General features: G+C 38.6%; 1 protein-coding gene across 1 annotated transcript in view; it reads right to left on the bottom strand.

The window, feature by feature from the left end:
- Nucleotides 1-13,718, bottom strand: part of MRPS11 (mitochondrial ribosomal protein S11) — a 60,233-nt gene that overhangs the window by 40,238 nt on the left and 6,277 nt on the right. Inside the window, exon 2 of the mRNA XM_053717656.1 lies at nt 5,813-5,932. Within this exon, the coding sequence (XP_053573631.1) occupies nt 5,813-5,932 (120 nt within the window). The remainder of the gene's footprint in view (nt 1-5,812; nt 5,933-13,718) is intronic.

Here is a 13,718-nt window from a genome sequence, read left to right as displayed (position 1 = left end):
TGGGCTCTTTGCCATTTCCTGTTGGGGAAGAGAATATCCCACAAGTAAGGATGACGCCGTGGACCAGACACACCTATGTTGGAGAAAAAACGATTAAAATCACAGGGAAACCATTGAACAAATTATAGAAAAGTTTAGCTACTACAACCCCCAGTATTCTTGGCTGATAGCCAAATACTTCAGCATCGTTCGGGCACTGCTAACGAGCATACCTTCACAAGCACAAAAAAAATTACAAAAAATGGAGCAACATTGTGCCCTACTAAAGTACAGTGAAACTAAAAACCTTTTGCACCTCACTTGTGAACAATAATTAAAGAACGGTTAACCCTTATTAGTTAACAGTATGAAAACTTTATCATTTTCCCCTAACTATAGATAAAAGTAGAAATTTTAAGAAACATGAAACCCAAAATTGTTCTTTCATGATTTAGATATCTAATTTGCTTCATTATTTAGGTATCCTTTCTTAAAGAAATGGCAATGCTCAAGAGTAAGCCAATATCACGAGGCATCTATATGCAGCAACCAATTAGCAGCTACTGAGCATATTTAGATACGTTTTTAACAAAGTATCAAGAGAAGCAAATTAGATAATAGAAGTAAACTGGAAATGTGTTTAAAATTGTATACTCTTTCTGAATAATGAAAAAACACACACACACACAAAAACCCCAACCAAACAAAAAAAACACAACAACTTGTGTTTCATGTCCCTTTAAGTGAGGAACTTTATAGAGCAGAGCTTATCGTAGGTTCAGACAGACTACCAGATTGGATCTAAAGACATTTATATCATAGGGAGTCTTGGGTAGAGAAAACCAAATATATAAATATGTAGGGCGATGAGACGCTCGCAAACAACAACTTATTATCATACCAGATATCCAGAATACCACTTTGTCAGACCTACTGATCTCATTTGTGACATATCACAAGCTAGAATAGTCACATCAGTAAACAAAATACAGTAAGGTAAACATCAAACACTAACTAGCAGTGAGCAGCTTACATAAATTACATATGAATGTTATTTATGAATAGAGATAATTAACAGTTCATGACAGCTCCAAATTATCTTCATATTTCCTATAATATAGAATATAACATATCTTAACTTATGTTAATAAGTTACATAAGCAAAATATAAAAGAAAACAGACTGGTACTGAAAGAAGTTTACTACTTGACAGGTTAATAATTTAACACAACACACAGAGGAAGTCTGGCACTCATTTGCAAACACTCAGCTAAGATTAAAAGCAAAACTGGAAGAGTTAGTTACCACATCTGGCTAAATGGGACAAACCACGTTCACACCATATGGCTGTTCTTGGTGAGCAGAGGATCTGCACTGTCACCGAAATCTATAGCAGCACCACACTGGCATTAAACTTTAGTGGTAGCAGTACCAGCCAGGACAGAGGTTAAGCTTCAAAGACCTCTGACCACTCAAGAGCAGTGTCAGAAAAAACAGCAAATCAGGGCAGTTGGCGGCAGCAGCAGGAACCCACCCTTTAACAATTTGATGGTTGCCAATCATGGGGATGTCAAAACAACAGTGCAATAAGGTGACACAGCTTACTGGACAGCTTATTGCTGTAGGAGATGCTTCCTTTTCTATGACTGTAGGATAACCTTTTAAGCAGCTAATAGAGGCTTTAACCCTGCAATGCCACCTGCCCTTACAAAGCACCTTTAGCAAGAACATGGTACCTGCTGGGCAGAGCACACAGTTCATTTCAGACCTATGGAGTGCATCCAGCAATGCCATCTTATGCTTGACAGTGCAGTGGTGGCAACCCAATGCCTCTGGGGAAGAACCAGTGTTGCTGGTGGCAGTTCTACTGGCAGTAAAGCCGCAAGGCAACAGGAACTGGGTTATCGTTCCTTCCTTCTCTACACTAAAGTTATCAATCGCCAGTATACCTCAGCACATATATTGTCAGCTCTCCAAAAAATACTGGTACATAGGGTTGGAGAGCAGGCTGGTACCAATCTTAAAGTGATGGTAAATCCTAGTGTTTAGGAAACGCTAGGATTTACAATTGTAACAAATAAAGGGGACTTTCATTCATGAAGTATAAAATACTTAATTCTGAAAGCCCCTTTATTTGTTAGCAGCGTTTGCTGCGCTGAACTGCTAAAGGCAGCCCACGGGCAGAACGCTATTTGGCTGAGAGGTGACGTTTCCACCTCTTAGCCAATAGCCGTGCAGGAAATACAGCTTGGCGCCAGGTGGGGACTTTCATTCATGAAGTATAAAATACTTCATTCTGAAATCCCCTTTATTTGTTAGCAGCGTTTGCTGCGCTGAGCTGCTAAAGGCAGCCCACGGCAGAACGCAATTTGGCTAAGAGGTGGAAACGTCACCTCTCAGCCAAATTGCGTTCCGCCTTCTGACCTCTCCTCTTACCAGAATAGATGACAAACAATGAAGGTGTTTGTCTGAAATCCTTAGTTGCTTGTAAATAGCAGTAGTTACAACATGCTAAAATCATCTTCCTCCCTGCAGAAATCTTCATCTCCTATCTGCTAGAGAGTAAATAGTACACACCGGTACCATTTAAAATAAACTCTTGCTTGTAGAAAATAAAAACTACAATTCTAACACCACATTCACTTTACCCTTCCGATTGCTTAGAGCCGGCAAAGAGAATGACTGGGGGGTGGAGCTAGAGGGGGAGCTATATGGACAGCTCTGCTGTGTGCTCTCTTTGCCACTTCCTGTTGGGAAGGAGAATATCCCACAAGTAAAGGATGAATCCGTGGACTCGATACATCTTACAAGAGAAATAAAGACATGGTCTGTGTTTAGTAGTGGTGTCTCGTGCCCGACACTGGGGTATCCAGTTACCAGCTAAGAAAATATTGGGACATCATACACCACACATTCCACTTATAATTCCTTTGCACTGTTCAGACTTCAAAAAGTAATTTGATGCAAGCTGGACACAAAAAAAAAAAAAAACAACAAAAATACAACACATTAATATTTTCTGAAGATTTTAGGGCACTTTTGGAAGAGATGGTTCCTTTTATTTTTCTAAAATCTTACGTGGTGAAATGTATCAACAGCTCCTTCTGGAAAAACTGCAGACCTTTTCTATCCTGACTATCTACTACCCCATTCATCTCACAGCTCGGATTTTTTTTCCTGAGCAAGCTGTACCTTTCATTCAAAAGAACTATGGATGTTATGTCAGCTCCGTCAGTAGTGTATATAAGTGCTGGGCCGGTCTTCGGCTGTGGCAGACGTATGGCAAGACATCGCTCTTCCTATGTATCCTACATGTGCTGAGTGGATGTGTGGCACCTTTCACAGATAATCTAAAGCACCTGATACATATCCAGCCTCATTAGTACTATCTCTGTGCACTGTGCATAATTGTAAGAAACTTCAACCTTGGATATTGCTCCGCTAGCACTCCTGTCGGTGCCTGGACGGTGTTTGGCTTTGGAGGATGCAATGTAAGGTATTGTGTTTTCTTTCTGTGCCACACTCCTAAGGGTTAAGTGGGCCTGCCTTAGCTGCTTGTATTTAGGTATAGGGCAGCGTCTCTACCGCTAATAGCCGGACTTCATCTTTTCTATTAGTGCTAATTGGCTAAAATGAAAGTCTAAATAGCACTGAGATAAGGATGCAGTCTGCAGAGGCTTAGATACAAGGTAATCACAGAGGTGAAAAGTATATTAATATAACTGTGTTGGTTGTGCAAAACTGGGCAATGGTTGCTAAAGGGATTATCTATAAATATTTAAACAATAAAACGTTTGGGGTAGACTGTCCCTTTAAGCAAGATACATTACTGAGCAAATACTAATCAACCAGGGCATGTTACATTTTTGTTAGTAAGAATTTAACCTTCATTCAAATTGGAAAACCCAAAAACCTATACTAGCGGGGTATTATACGTTTTTGAAAATCAATGTGGACCCGACAATATGTTCATCTCACATATAACCTGCCTAAATAAACATAATAGCATATGAACGTATTATTCTGCAAAGCTATTGCACTCATAATTTTTGGCAACATAATATGGGTGCTTTGCTTTAGTTTCTGCTTCCGGCCTACACTTTGATTTTCATAATACATTTGATGTATTAACATTCAATCAAGTGTTTTACAGGGACTTCAGATTATATATAGTATATTCCTTTTAATAGCTTGGGTCAAAATAAGCATAAAGCAGCTTATTAGCTGTGGTCATTTTATCTGTGTTTCCCAGGACAGAAAAAAGGACTACTGCTTCCCTCCCTTCTTATTTTATTTTCAGCAGTAGCAGTGGTAAATCCCAATTCATGTGCATGTGTGGTGACATACAGTGACTTTATAATCAGAATAATACATACATATGTGCATTCTCAGGTTTTAGATACCTTCAAATGTGGAAGGGTGGCTGCCACTTGTGCCGTCTGGCTATTTTCAGAGCCAAATGTATTATTGTACAACTACAACACACACTGATATCTGTGCAAATCCAGATCCTAGTGTTACAACAAAAGATATCTATTGAAAACAGCTCTAGGGGGCACACAAGCTATACTCTAATTGTGCCTAGACAAAAATATATAGTCTGAACGAAAAGAAAAAGAGGTCTGGATAAACTAAAAGGGACACACAGAAATATGTGTATCAATAATGAGTCAGATTTGTGTCAAATCATAAATGATATAGGAAGGAGTTCTATAACTTGATCAATACCCAAAATTGAACAAAATAACAGCAGTCTATGAAATAACAATCTGTGAAATAACAAAAAAGTTTCCATAATGTCTCTGAGGCAGCTCCACTTGAGACAACCGGTGCCAAAGACAATCTGTGGATGAAAAAGATGTAAAGGGGCACCTCATAGCGTAACCATGCCAGAGTACAAGATTTACAAAAAGAAAAGAACCACACTCACAGTGTAGGGTGGCACCTTGAACTTATAAGTGTTGGAAAAGCAGGCTGACACAGCGTTCAGCTCGCTGAAGTCAAGTGATCACAGCTCGATCTCCGGACGTCCAAATCGTCAATCTGTGGCCAAGTGTGCACTTGAATTACTCCCAGTAAAAACAGGTAATGTTCAGCCTATTACAGAAAGTACCCCAGATGATATGCGATGGTATCTGCTGGTATCGGCAAACAGTAATCAGTAATGGCAAAGTTTCAAAGGTGCACTAGTGGTGCATAAGAGACAGGGGTGTTTCCGAAACCTTGGAATGCACAAATCTAATAATAAAGGCAAATGCCTACCTGGGCTTCCCATGAACACATTAAATATGTAGAAAAGAGTCAAATAAGGTGAAAGCATGTGAAATAAACCCAGCTAGGGTGTAAGAAAAATGCATTCCTTTATGGATCATTTCTATGGCATGCCATTAACTCAACTATGTGTGAATGTGTTTTTTTAACAAAAAAAAACACACCACCACGATACATGCCTATACAAAGAGAAGCGCTCTACCAGGAACGAACAACAGCTCAGTAGCTTGGCCGAGGTGATCGTCTGGTGTTGCCATGTGCCTTGTTCAGAGGAGGACTGCCTGGTATTAAGGGGCCGGACAGACCTTAATAGGTGAAATTCGGACATATATATTTTAAGTTCTCTTCTGTGAAAAGCACAATTAAGCTAAAAGAGGCTGCTCCTAGGTGGTAACTCGCCATAGTACAAGCTACTGAGCTTTTGTTGAGTCCTTTTAGAGTGCTTCTCTTTCTGTACGCAACACAATAAGAAACCTCTCTCTCTATTACCTATTGCTGGGGTTTAAATCAGTTTAAAAAGTCTGGTATAAATAAAATTAGAAGCTTTGATACAAAGACTTACCTGTAATCCTTGGAGCTTTGTGTGTCAGTTTTTACCAATGCATCACTAGAGTTTTCTGTGGATAACTGATGTCTCTGCACTCCAATGTGCAGTGTACGGCACCATGATACTTTTGATGCCCTAAATGAAAATGCAAAAGCAAAATATTTTATCTACGTAATATTAATTGCCATCCTCCTTGGTAACATTTGATTTGTATTTAATATTAAAAGTGACATAAATGTGCAAATGAAAATGCCTTACTGTGGTATACACAAGCAACAGTGCAATAATAAATGCTTTAACTATGTTTTTAACTCATGCAAAGAGATTAAACACAATGTTACAGTCAACTTCAGAGCAGCAATGCACTACTGGGAGCTTAATGAATACATCATATGACAAGAGACAAATGTAGCCACTAGTCACCAGCTAGCTCTCAGTAATGCATTGCTGCTACTGAGTATATGTACACATGATTTTTAACAAAGGATACCAAGTGAAAAAGTGAGTTTTATATCAGAAGTGTATTTAAAAGTGTCTTAAAATGACATTACTTAAGCATGAAAGTTTATAATAAGATAAAAAGAAACTATTTCAAAAATTGTATATGCTAAACTATTTCAATAACCAAACAAACGCTGCTTTGTATGATTACATTAAAGTGAATCTCAATTTTCATGAATGAGTGCCCAGTTTTTAAAAATACTATTAAAAACAGGGGCACTTTCATTCATGAAAGTTTACATTGCAGCGGTTTTGTTAAAATACTTAACTTTTTCTTATTCCAAGCCGGACCAGCGATCCCCCGGCCGCAGATCCTCTGTACTTACGTCAGCCATGAAGAATCTGGCTTCCTTCAATCATGGCTTCCCCCCCAACGCAAACATTTCCTGAGGCCACGCCGTGATTAGAGGAAGCTGGTTTCGTCGTTGCTCTGCTAAGTACAGCATGAGAAGAAGGCGGGGGATCGCTGGCTTGGAAGAAGAAAAAGGCGAGTATTTTAACAAAACCGCTGCAATGTAAACTTCTATGAATGAAAGTGCCCCTGTTTTTAATAGTATTTTTTAAAACTGGGCACTCATTCATTAAAATTTACCTTCACTTTAAACACCTTGCAAAAAATGTGGTTGATGGCTTAGTTAATAGTATTAATCACCACAAAACAATATGTTGTCTTTTAAAAGGGACACTAAAGTCAAAATTAAACTTTCATGATTTAAATAGAGCATGCAGTTTAAAAAAAAAATACATCCAGTTGACTTTTATCATCAAATTGTGCATAGTATTTTTATCAGTACACTTTGTGAGGCATAGAATTCTATCAGCCAATCGGAAGGTATAAAAAATCCTATTGGCTGATGCAATAGGATTGAGCTGGCATTCTATTGGCTGATTGGAACAGCCAATAGAATGCCAGCTCAATCCTATTGGCTGATTGTATCAGCCAATAGGATTTTTTCTACCTTAATTCCGATTGGCTGATAGAATTCTATCAGCCAATCGGAATTGAAGGGACGCCATCTTGGATGACGTCATTTAAAGGAACCTTCATTCAGTGTTAGTCGTCGAAAGAAGAGGATGCTCCGCAACGGATGTCTTGAAGATGTACTCGCTCCGCGCCGGATGGATGAAGATAGAAGATGCCGTCTGGATGAAGACTTCTCCCCGTCTGGAGGACCACTTCTCCCGGGTTCGTCGAGGACTTCGGCCCGGTTGGATGAAGACTTCTCCCAGTAAGGTGATCTTCAAGGGGTTAGTGTTAGTTTTTTTAAGGGGATATTGGGTGGGTTTTAGAGTAGGGTTGGTTGTGTGGGTGGTGGCTTTTAATGTTGCGGGGGGGGGGGGGGAATTTAGGATAGGGCTTTTTTTATTTTGGGGGGGGCTTTATTTTGTTAGGGGGATTAGATTAGGTGTTATTAGTTTAAAAATCTTGTAATTTGTTTATTATTTTCTGTGATTTAGTGTTTTTTTTGTACTTAATTTAGGGAAATAATTTAATTGTAGTGTTAGGTGTTAGTGTAACTTAGGTTAGGTTTTATTTTACAGGTCAATTTGTCTTTATTTTAGCTAGCTAGTTTATTAAATAGTTAATAACTATTTAGTAACTATTCTACCTAGTTAAAATAAATACAAACTTGCCTGTAAAATAAAACCTAAGCTAGCTACAATGTAACTATTAGTTATAAATAGGAATAATTTAGTTAATGATAGTAATTTTTATTTAGATTTCTTTAAATTATATTTAAGTTAGGGGGGGTTAGGGTTAGACTTAGATTTAGGGGTTAATAACTTTAGTATAGTGGCGGCGACGTTGGGGGCGGCAGATTAGGGGTTAATAAATGTAGGTAGGTGTCGGCGATGTTAGGGATGGCAGATTAGGGGTTAATATTTAACTAATGTTTGCGAGGCGGGAGTGCGGCGGTTTAGGGGTTAATATATTTATTAGAGTGGCGGCAATGTCCGGTTCGCAGAATAGGGGTTAAAAAATTTCTTTTAGTGTTTGCATTGCGGAAGGGCCTCGGTTTAGGGGTTAATAGGTAGTTTATAGGCGTTAGTGTACTTTTTAGCACTTTAGCTAAGAGTTTTATGCTACGGCGTTGTAGTGTAAAACTTTTAACTACTGACTTTAAAATGCGGTACCAGTCCTGACAGGAGAGGGTCTACCGCTCACTTTTTGTCAGACTCGTAATACTGGCGCTATGCAAGTCCAATTGAAAAAAAAAGAGGATACGCAATTTATGTAAAGTGGATTTATGGTATTGCCAAGCCTGGCCAAAAAAGTGAGTGGTAGACCTGTACCTGCAAGACTCGTAATACCAGCGGGCGTTAAAAAGCAGCGCTAGGACCGGCCAACACTGCTTTTTAAGCCAAACGCACAACTAGTAATCTAGCCGAATGCATTTTAGGTCAACTAACATTTGTTGTAAAACCAAACAAATGAAGTGTATACGCACATTGGAACTCACTCCGGTCTAGTAGCAACCAGGAATCCAAATCATTGCACAAATAGTTTTATTTAAAAACTTAAATAATAATAAAATTGCACCATAAAGCTCTATTACTATGTATTTCTTCAGAGCAACAATATGTCCGTCGCTTTAGGTAAAGACAAATTCCTACACAGAATGTATGAATGATAACAAAGTTGTACAATGTATATCGATCTAAAGGCGCCATCTCCATTCCATTAAGTTTTTAGGCATATCATACGTTTGGGGACTGCTTATTGTTATATAAGCTATGTGTCCCTTTAATTAACAATCTGTTCCGTTTTATAGGATACTGCCTTTTAAAACCTTATAAATACTAAAGTAGATTGCAAACCTTTTTTAAATACACAAACTGTTTCAGTGATGTAGTTCCTGATTTTCCCAGGCACTTGAGGACTACAGCCACCCTGCATTTGGGGTTTTGGAGCTGCTGAACAACCATAAGTGTTAAAACGGTGTTGCTACACTTTTCAGATATACAATTCCTGAATCATATGTTCATGCTTGCATACAGTTAAAATGCATTTTTAAAAAAAATAATTTTTATTGAATAATGTATCATACAAAATCTTGCAAAAGAACAACTACAGAAAAGCATTGTAAATAGGACCAGTGACATTTTTGCCAGTTCAAACTGGGGATGAGTTATTGAGTTTCAAGTCCAATGATGTCTCGCATGGAGAAACTTTAACGTATGATGACGAAGTTGTTCAAGTTGAACTGCAGGCGCCGGCAGTACATCGTCCATTGTATTCATATATTAAAGTGAATGACTAGAATGCAAACATCAAGTAACGATATAGTTGGCACAACAAATAAACATAGGTTACTGTAATATTGTATATACTAATAACGCTGTCGCCCAACAAACAACCTGGAAAATAACCAGTCTGGTAACATGCGCAACAATCTAGTCAACAGAACAAGATATTATTAAACACTTCCCAAAAAACAATCCTAGCTGTATATTAAGGAGAATTGTATGATTGGGAGGTAAGGGTGTCCTTGGCAACTGACGCTATACGCATATCCCAGGACAACATAAGATTACTATACTCCAACTACACTTAGGATGTACAGAGCGATAATATTTAAACTTTTTTTTTTTTTTTTTGAGTTCCAGTATTTGTGCCATCTATTACGAGAGTCCAGTTTGTGTTTGTTGGGCACCGAGCATCTATCAATGAAATATTTCACAATCATTACACAATAAGCTAGCTCCAAAACATGAATGTACCGGTAGGTGAGTCTATGTACTATGCTTAACCTCTATATATTCTGGCCCCTATTTAAGAAAGTCTGGCGGACCTGATCCAACAGTGCGGATCAGGTCCGCCAGACCTCGCTGAATACGGCGAGCAATACGCTCGCCGCATTCAGCATTGTACCAGCAGCTCACAAGAGAGTGCAATTAATCATCAGGGTCAGCAAGAGTCTGGCTATATTATTACTGAGTTTAGGGAGGGACAAGTAAAAGAGAATCAGTGGATCGTTTGGTAATTGTTCCTTTATTGTCAGAAATCTGTCTGAGCACCTCTATCCAGAATGAGTCTAGATTATCACAACTCCACCATATGTGTGTTGGACTTCCCTCTTCCCCACATCCCCTCCAACATTTGTTGCTCGCCGTTTTGTAAATTTTGTGCAATCTGGGTGTGAGATAACACCTCATGAGAAATTTATAGTTTGTCTCCAAAACCCTTACAAAGATTGACGATTTTTTGGTCGCACGGATAGCCCTTTGCCAGTCCTCTGCGGCTATGTTTATTGCTAATTCCTTCTCCCATGCTGTTGTATAGGTGGGTAGCCTTTGTGTATCTCCTAGTGTTAACTGTTTATATAGTATAGATATTGCATGTCTGGGAGTATTGTTCATTAAACATAGTGTTTCAAAAGAGGTTAGTTTTCTAAGCAAATACTGTTTTTTTAGGGTGTGTATCAATATAATGACGAATTTGTGAGTAGGAAAACCAATTTATGGAAATGTCTGGGTGGGCTTCTGTAATTTCCGCTGAAGATTTGAATTTTCCTTCCTGGAGGAATATTACCAATATTCTATTTTTAATGTGACTCCCAGAGTCCATCTGGGTATCTTTGTGGTTCCATGGTAGTGCAGAATTATTACAAATAGGCACCATGGGGGAAAGGATATCAGATATGTTTGTAGAGGTATTTGTCAGTTTGTCTCGAAGAACTTGATCATTAAAGGTTATTGTTGTATGGTTGCAGGTCTTTTTTTAGCGGGGAGCCAAGAAGCAATTCCAGCATTACTTAGTCCCAGTACCTGTCTATCTATTTGGATCCACTTCTTATGAGTATTATTTGTGCACCAATCTATTAGTTTTTGTAGGGCTATTGCAGTTTTATATGTATGTATATATATTGGGGACTCCCAGTCCGCCTTTTTCTCTGGGTAAGTACATTGTTTTTTTTTTCTATTCTTGGTCTAATTCCCTGCTATATGTATTGTTCCATTAGTGATTGGACCTTAGGTAAATATTTGTGCGGTAGTTGTATAGGGGTAGTTTGCAGAAGTATAATAGCCTGGGGAGGACATTCATTTTTATTACATTTATTCTGCCTATCCAAGAGATAGATTTATTCTTCCAGCTCGAGAGGTCTGCAATTAGAGTTTCCTCCAGTTTTTTTATAATTAGCTTGGAATATTACTTTTGGATCAGGGCTAAGTAAATACCTAAGTATTTAAGTTTTGATGTTGGTAGTTTTAGTGGGCAATTTTGTGTCAGATGATGGTATAAGGTTTCCTCATAAGTTATGTTCATCATCTCTGATTTGGTAGTGTCTATTAGGAAATTAGACACTTGTCCATATTTCTGGAATATATCTAAGGCTGTTGGTAGGGACACCTCTATCTCTGAGAGTGTAAGTAGGAAGTGCTCCACGTACAACGCCGGCTTATGTTATGTATTGCCTATTTGTATACCTGTAATTTGTGTGTTTGTTCCTGATTTTTTGTGCCAACGCTTCTATGGATAGTGCAAAAAGTACCAGGGAAAGGGGACACACCTGCCTGGTTACATTTTTAATATAGAATTTGTCCGAAAAAAAGGTTATTTACTTTGACCTTTGCTATGGGGGATGAATAAAGGGAGAAAGCACGATTAATACGTTTGTTGCAGAATTTCATTTTGTGCATAATTACTTTTAACTGCTGCCAATCAAATGCTATCAAATGCTTTCTCTGCATCAGTGGAGACCAAGACTGCTGGTATTCCATTGTTTTTTGCATGGAATATAAGTTGTAGGCCTTTCAGGGTGTTATCCCTTGCCTCTCGCCCCGGTATAAATCCTACTTGATCTGTGTTTATTAATTTGTGTAGAAATTGATTTATTCTGTTTGCTAGAATTTTAGCAAAAATCTTGATGTACGAATTAAGTAATGAAATTGGGCGAAAGTGTTCAGGTCTATCTGGTTCTTTCCCTGGCTTCGGTAAAACGGTGATGTGGGCCTCTAACATACTTTCTGAGAAACCATTTGTGTCTAGGAGTGAGTTGAACATATTTGCTAAGGGAGATATAAGGTGTTGTGGGAATGATTTGTAATACTTCATGCTAAACCCGTCTGGACCCGGACTTTTGCCGCTGGGCATAAGTTTTATCGCTTTTTTTATTTCTTCCAAAGTTATAGGGAGGTCCAGATTTTCTGTTTCCTCTTTATCTAGTGTTGGAAGGTCAATATCTGAAAGATAAGTCTCAATGCTCCGTGGTGTGGTTGTGTCTTTTATATTGTATAGGGATGTATAGTATTGTCGGAATGTCTCTGCAATGTGTTTACTATCTGTGCCAAAGTAGAATTTAAAAACCTGTCTATTCTCTCTCTTTTCCCTGGCCTTGAGTGCCAAACATTCTCCTCTAACTACACACTTGTGTGCTTCCCATATAGTCATTGGGCTTAACTCTACTGATACATTTTCTTTAAAGTAATTCCCTAGTGCATGATCTATTGCTTGTTTGGTTAAAGTGTTTCCTAACATATATTCATACATTTTCCATATGTAGGGTCTGTGTGGTATTTCTGGCCAGTCCACTGCGCAATGTACAGGTGCATGATCTGACCAGGTGATAGGCAAGATCTTGGATTCTATAACCATGGAAAGTCCCACTTGGTCAGCAAAAATATAATCTATTCTAGTAAACGTATTGTGTGGGTATGTGTAGAACTTGTAGTCTTTGGCATGTGGATTTATTGTTCTCCACACATCATGTAACTCGTTTGGGTGTGCTGGTGGTCCCTGTAGATGTGTCTAACTTTGGTTCCAATGGAGGGTTGAAATTCCCTCCCAAAATGAATGTTCCTTTAGCTTGCACCAAGAGTGATTGATTTAGATAACAGTAAACAATTTCAAATATTATAACAGTAAACTTAATTATAAGGGTAGTATCCCCACTCCCAAACATATTGCAAAACATATTTTAATATTAGGTAAATATACGACCTTTAGCTACAATAGCTCACTCAAAGGATCAGTCCTGTTTAGATAGTGCTTTGATTCAGGTGTCTGTTGAGTGCGTTAGATGCGGCTTTGTTGTAGTATGGGGCTTTGTTACTTCCATCTGTGACGCCCCAGGTTCGAGGCCTTCTGGTTGTTGCTGTGGTATCTCTCTTGTGCGTAGCTGTTCTCCTTCTGGAAGTGGAATGTTGATCTGTAGAACTTTATTAAAGTGATAGCGATAATACAGGGAAGCCCCATCTGTAAGGAATCTTCTGCTCACTTAGCACTGATGTGATAAAGTATTAGTTCCCTTCTCTTTTGGAGTGTAGTTGGGCATAAGTCCGCAAGTATCTGTATGTGGTTGCCTGCATGGGTAAACCTCTGCTTCTGTCTCGCATGGCGGAGAATCTCTTCTTTATCCTTGTAGTTGAGTTTTAAAATGATATCCCTGGGCGGTGCTTTTGGTGGTGGTCTCTCTCT

The sequence above is a fragment of the Bombina bombina genome, chromosome 6 (genome assembly GCF_027579735.1).
Source record: "Bombina bombina isolate aBomBom1 chromosome 6, aBomBom1.pri, whole genome shotgun sequence".
In the NCBI taxonomy this organism is placed as follows: domain Eukaryota; kingdom Metazoa; phylum Chordata; class Amphibia; order Anura; family Bombinatoridae; genus Bombina; species Bombina bombina.
Note: the sequence above shows the minus strand (reverse complement) of the source record. Positions and strands in the feature narration are given on the sequence as shown.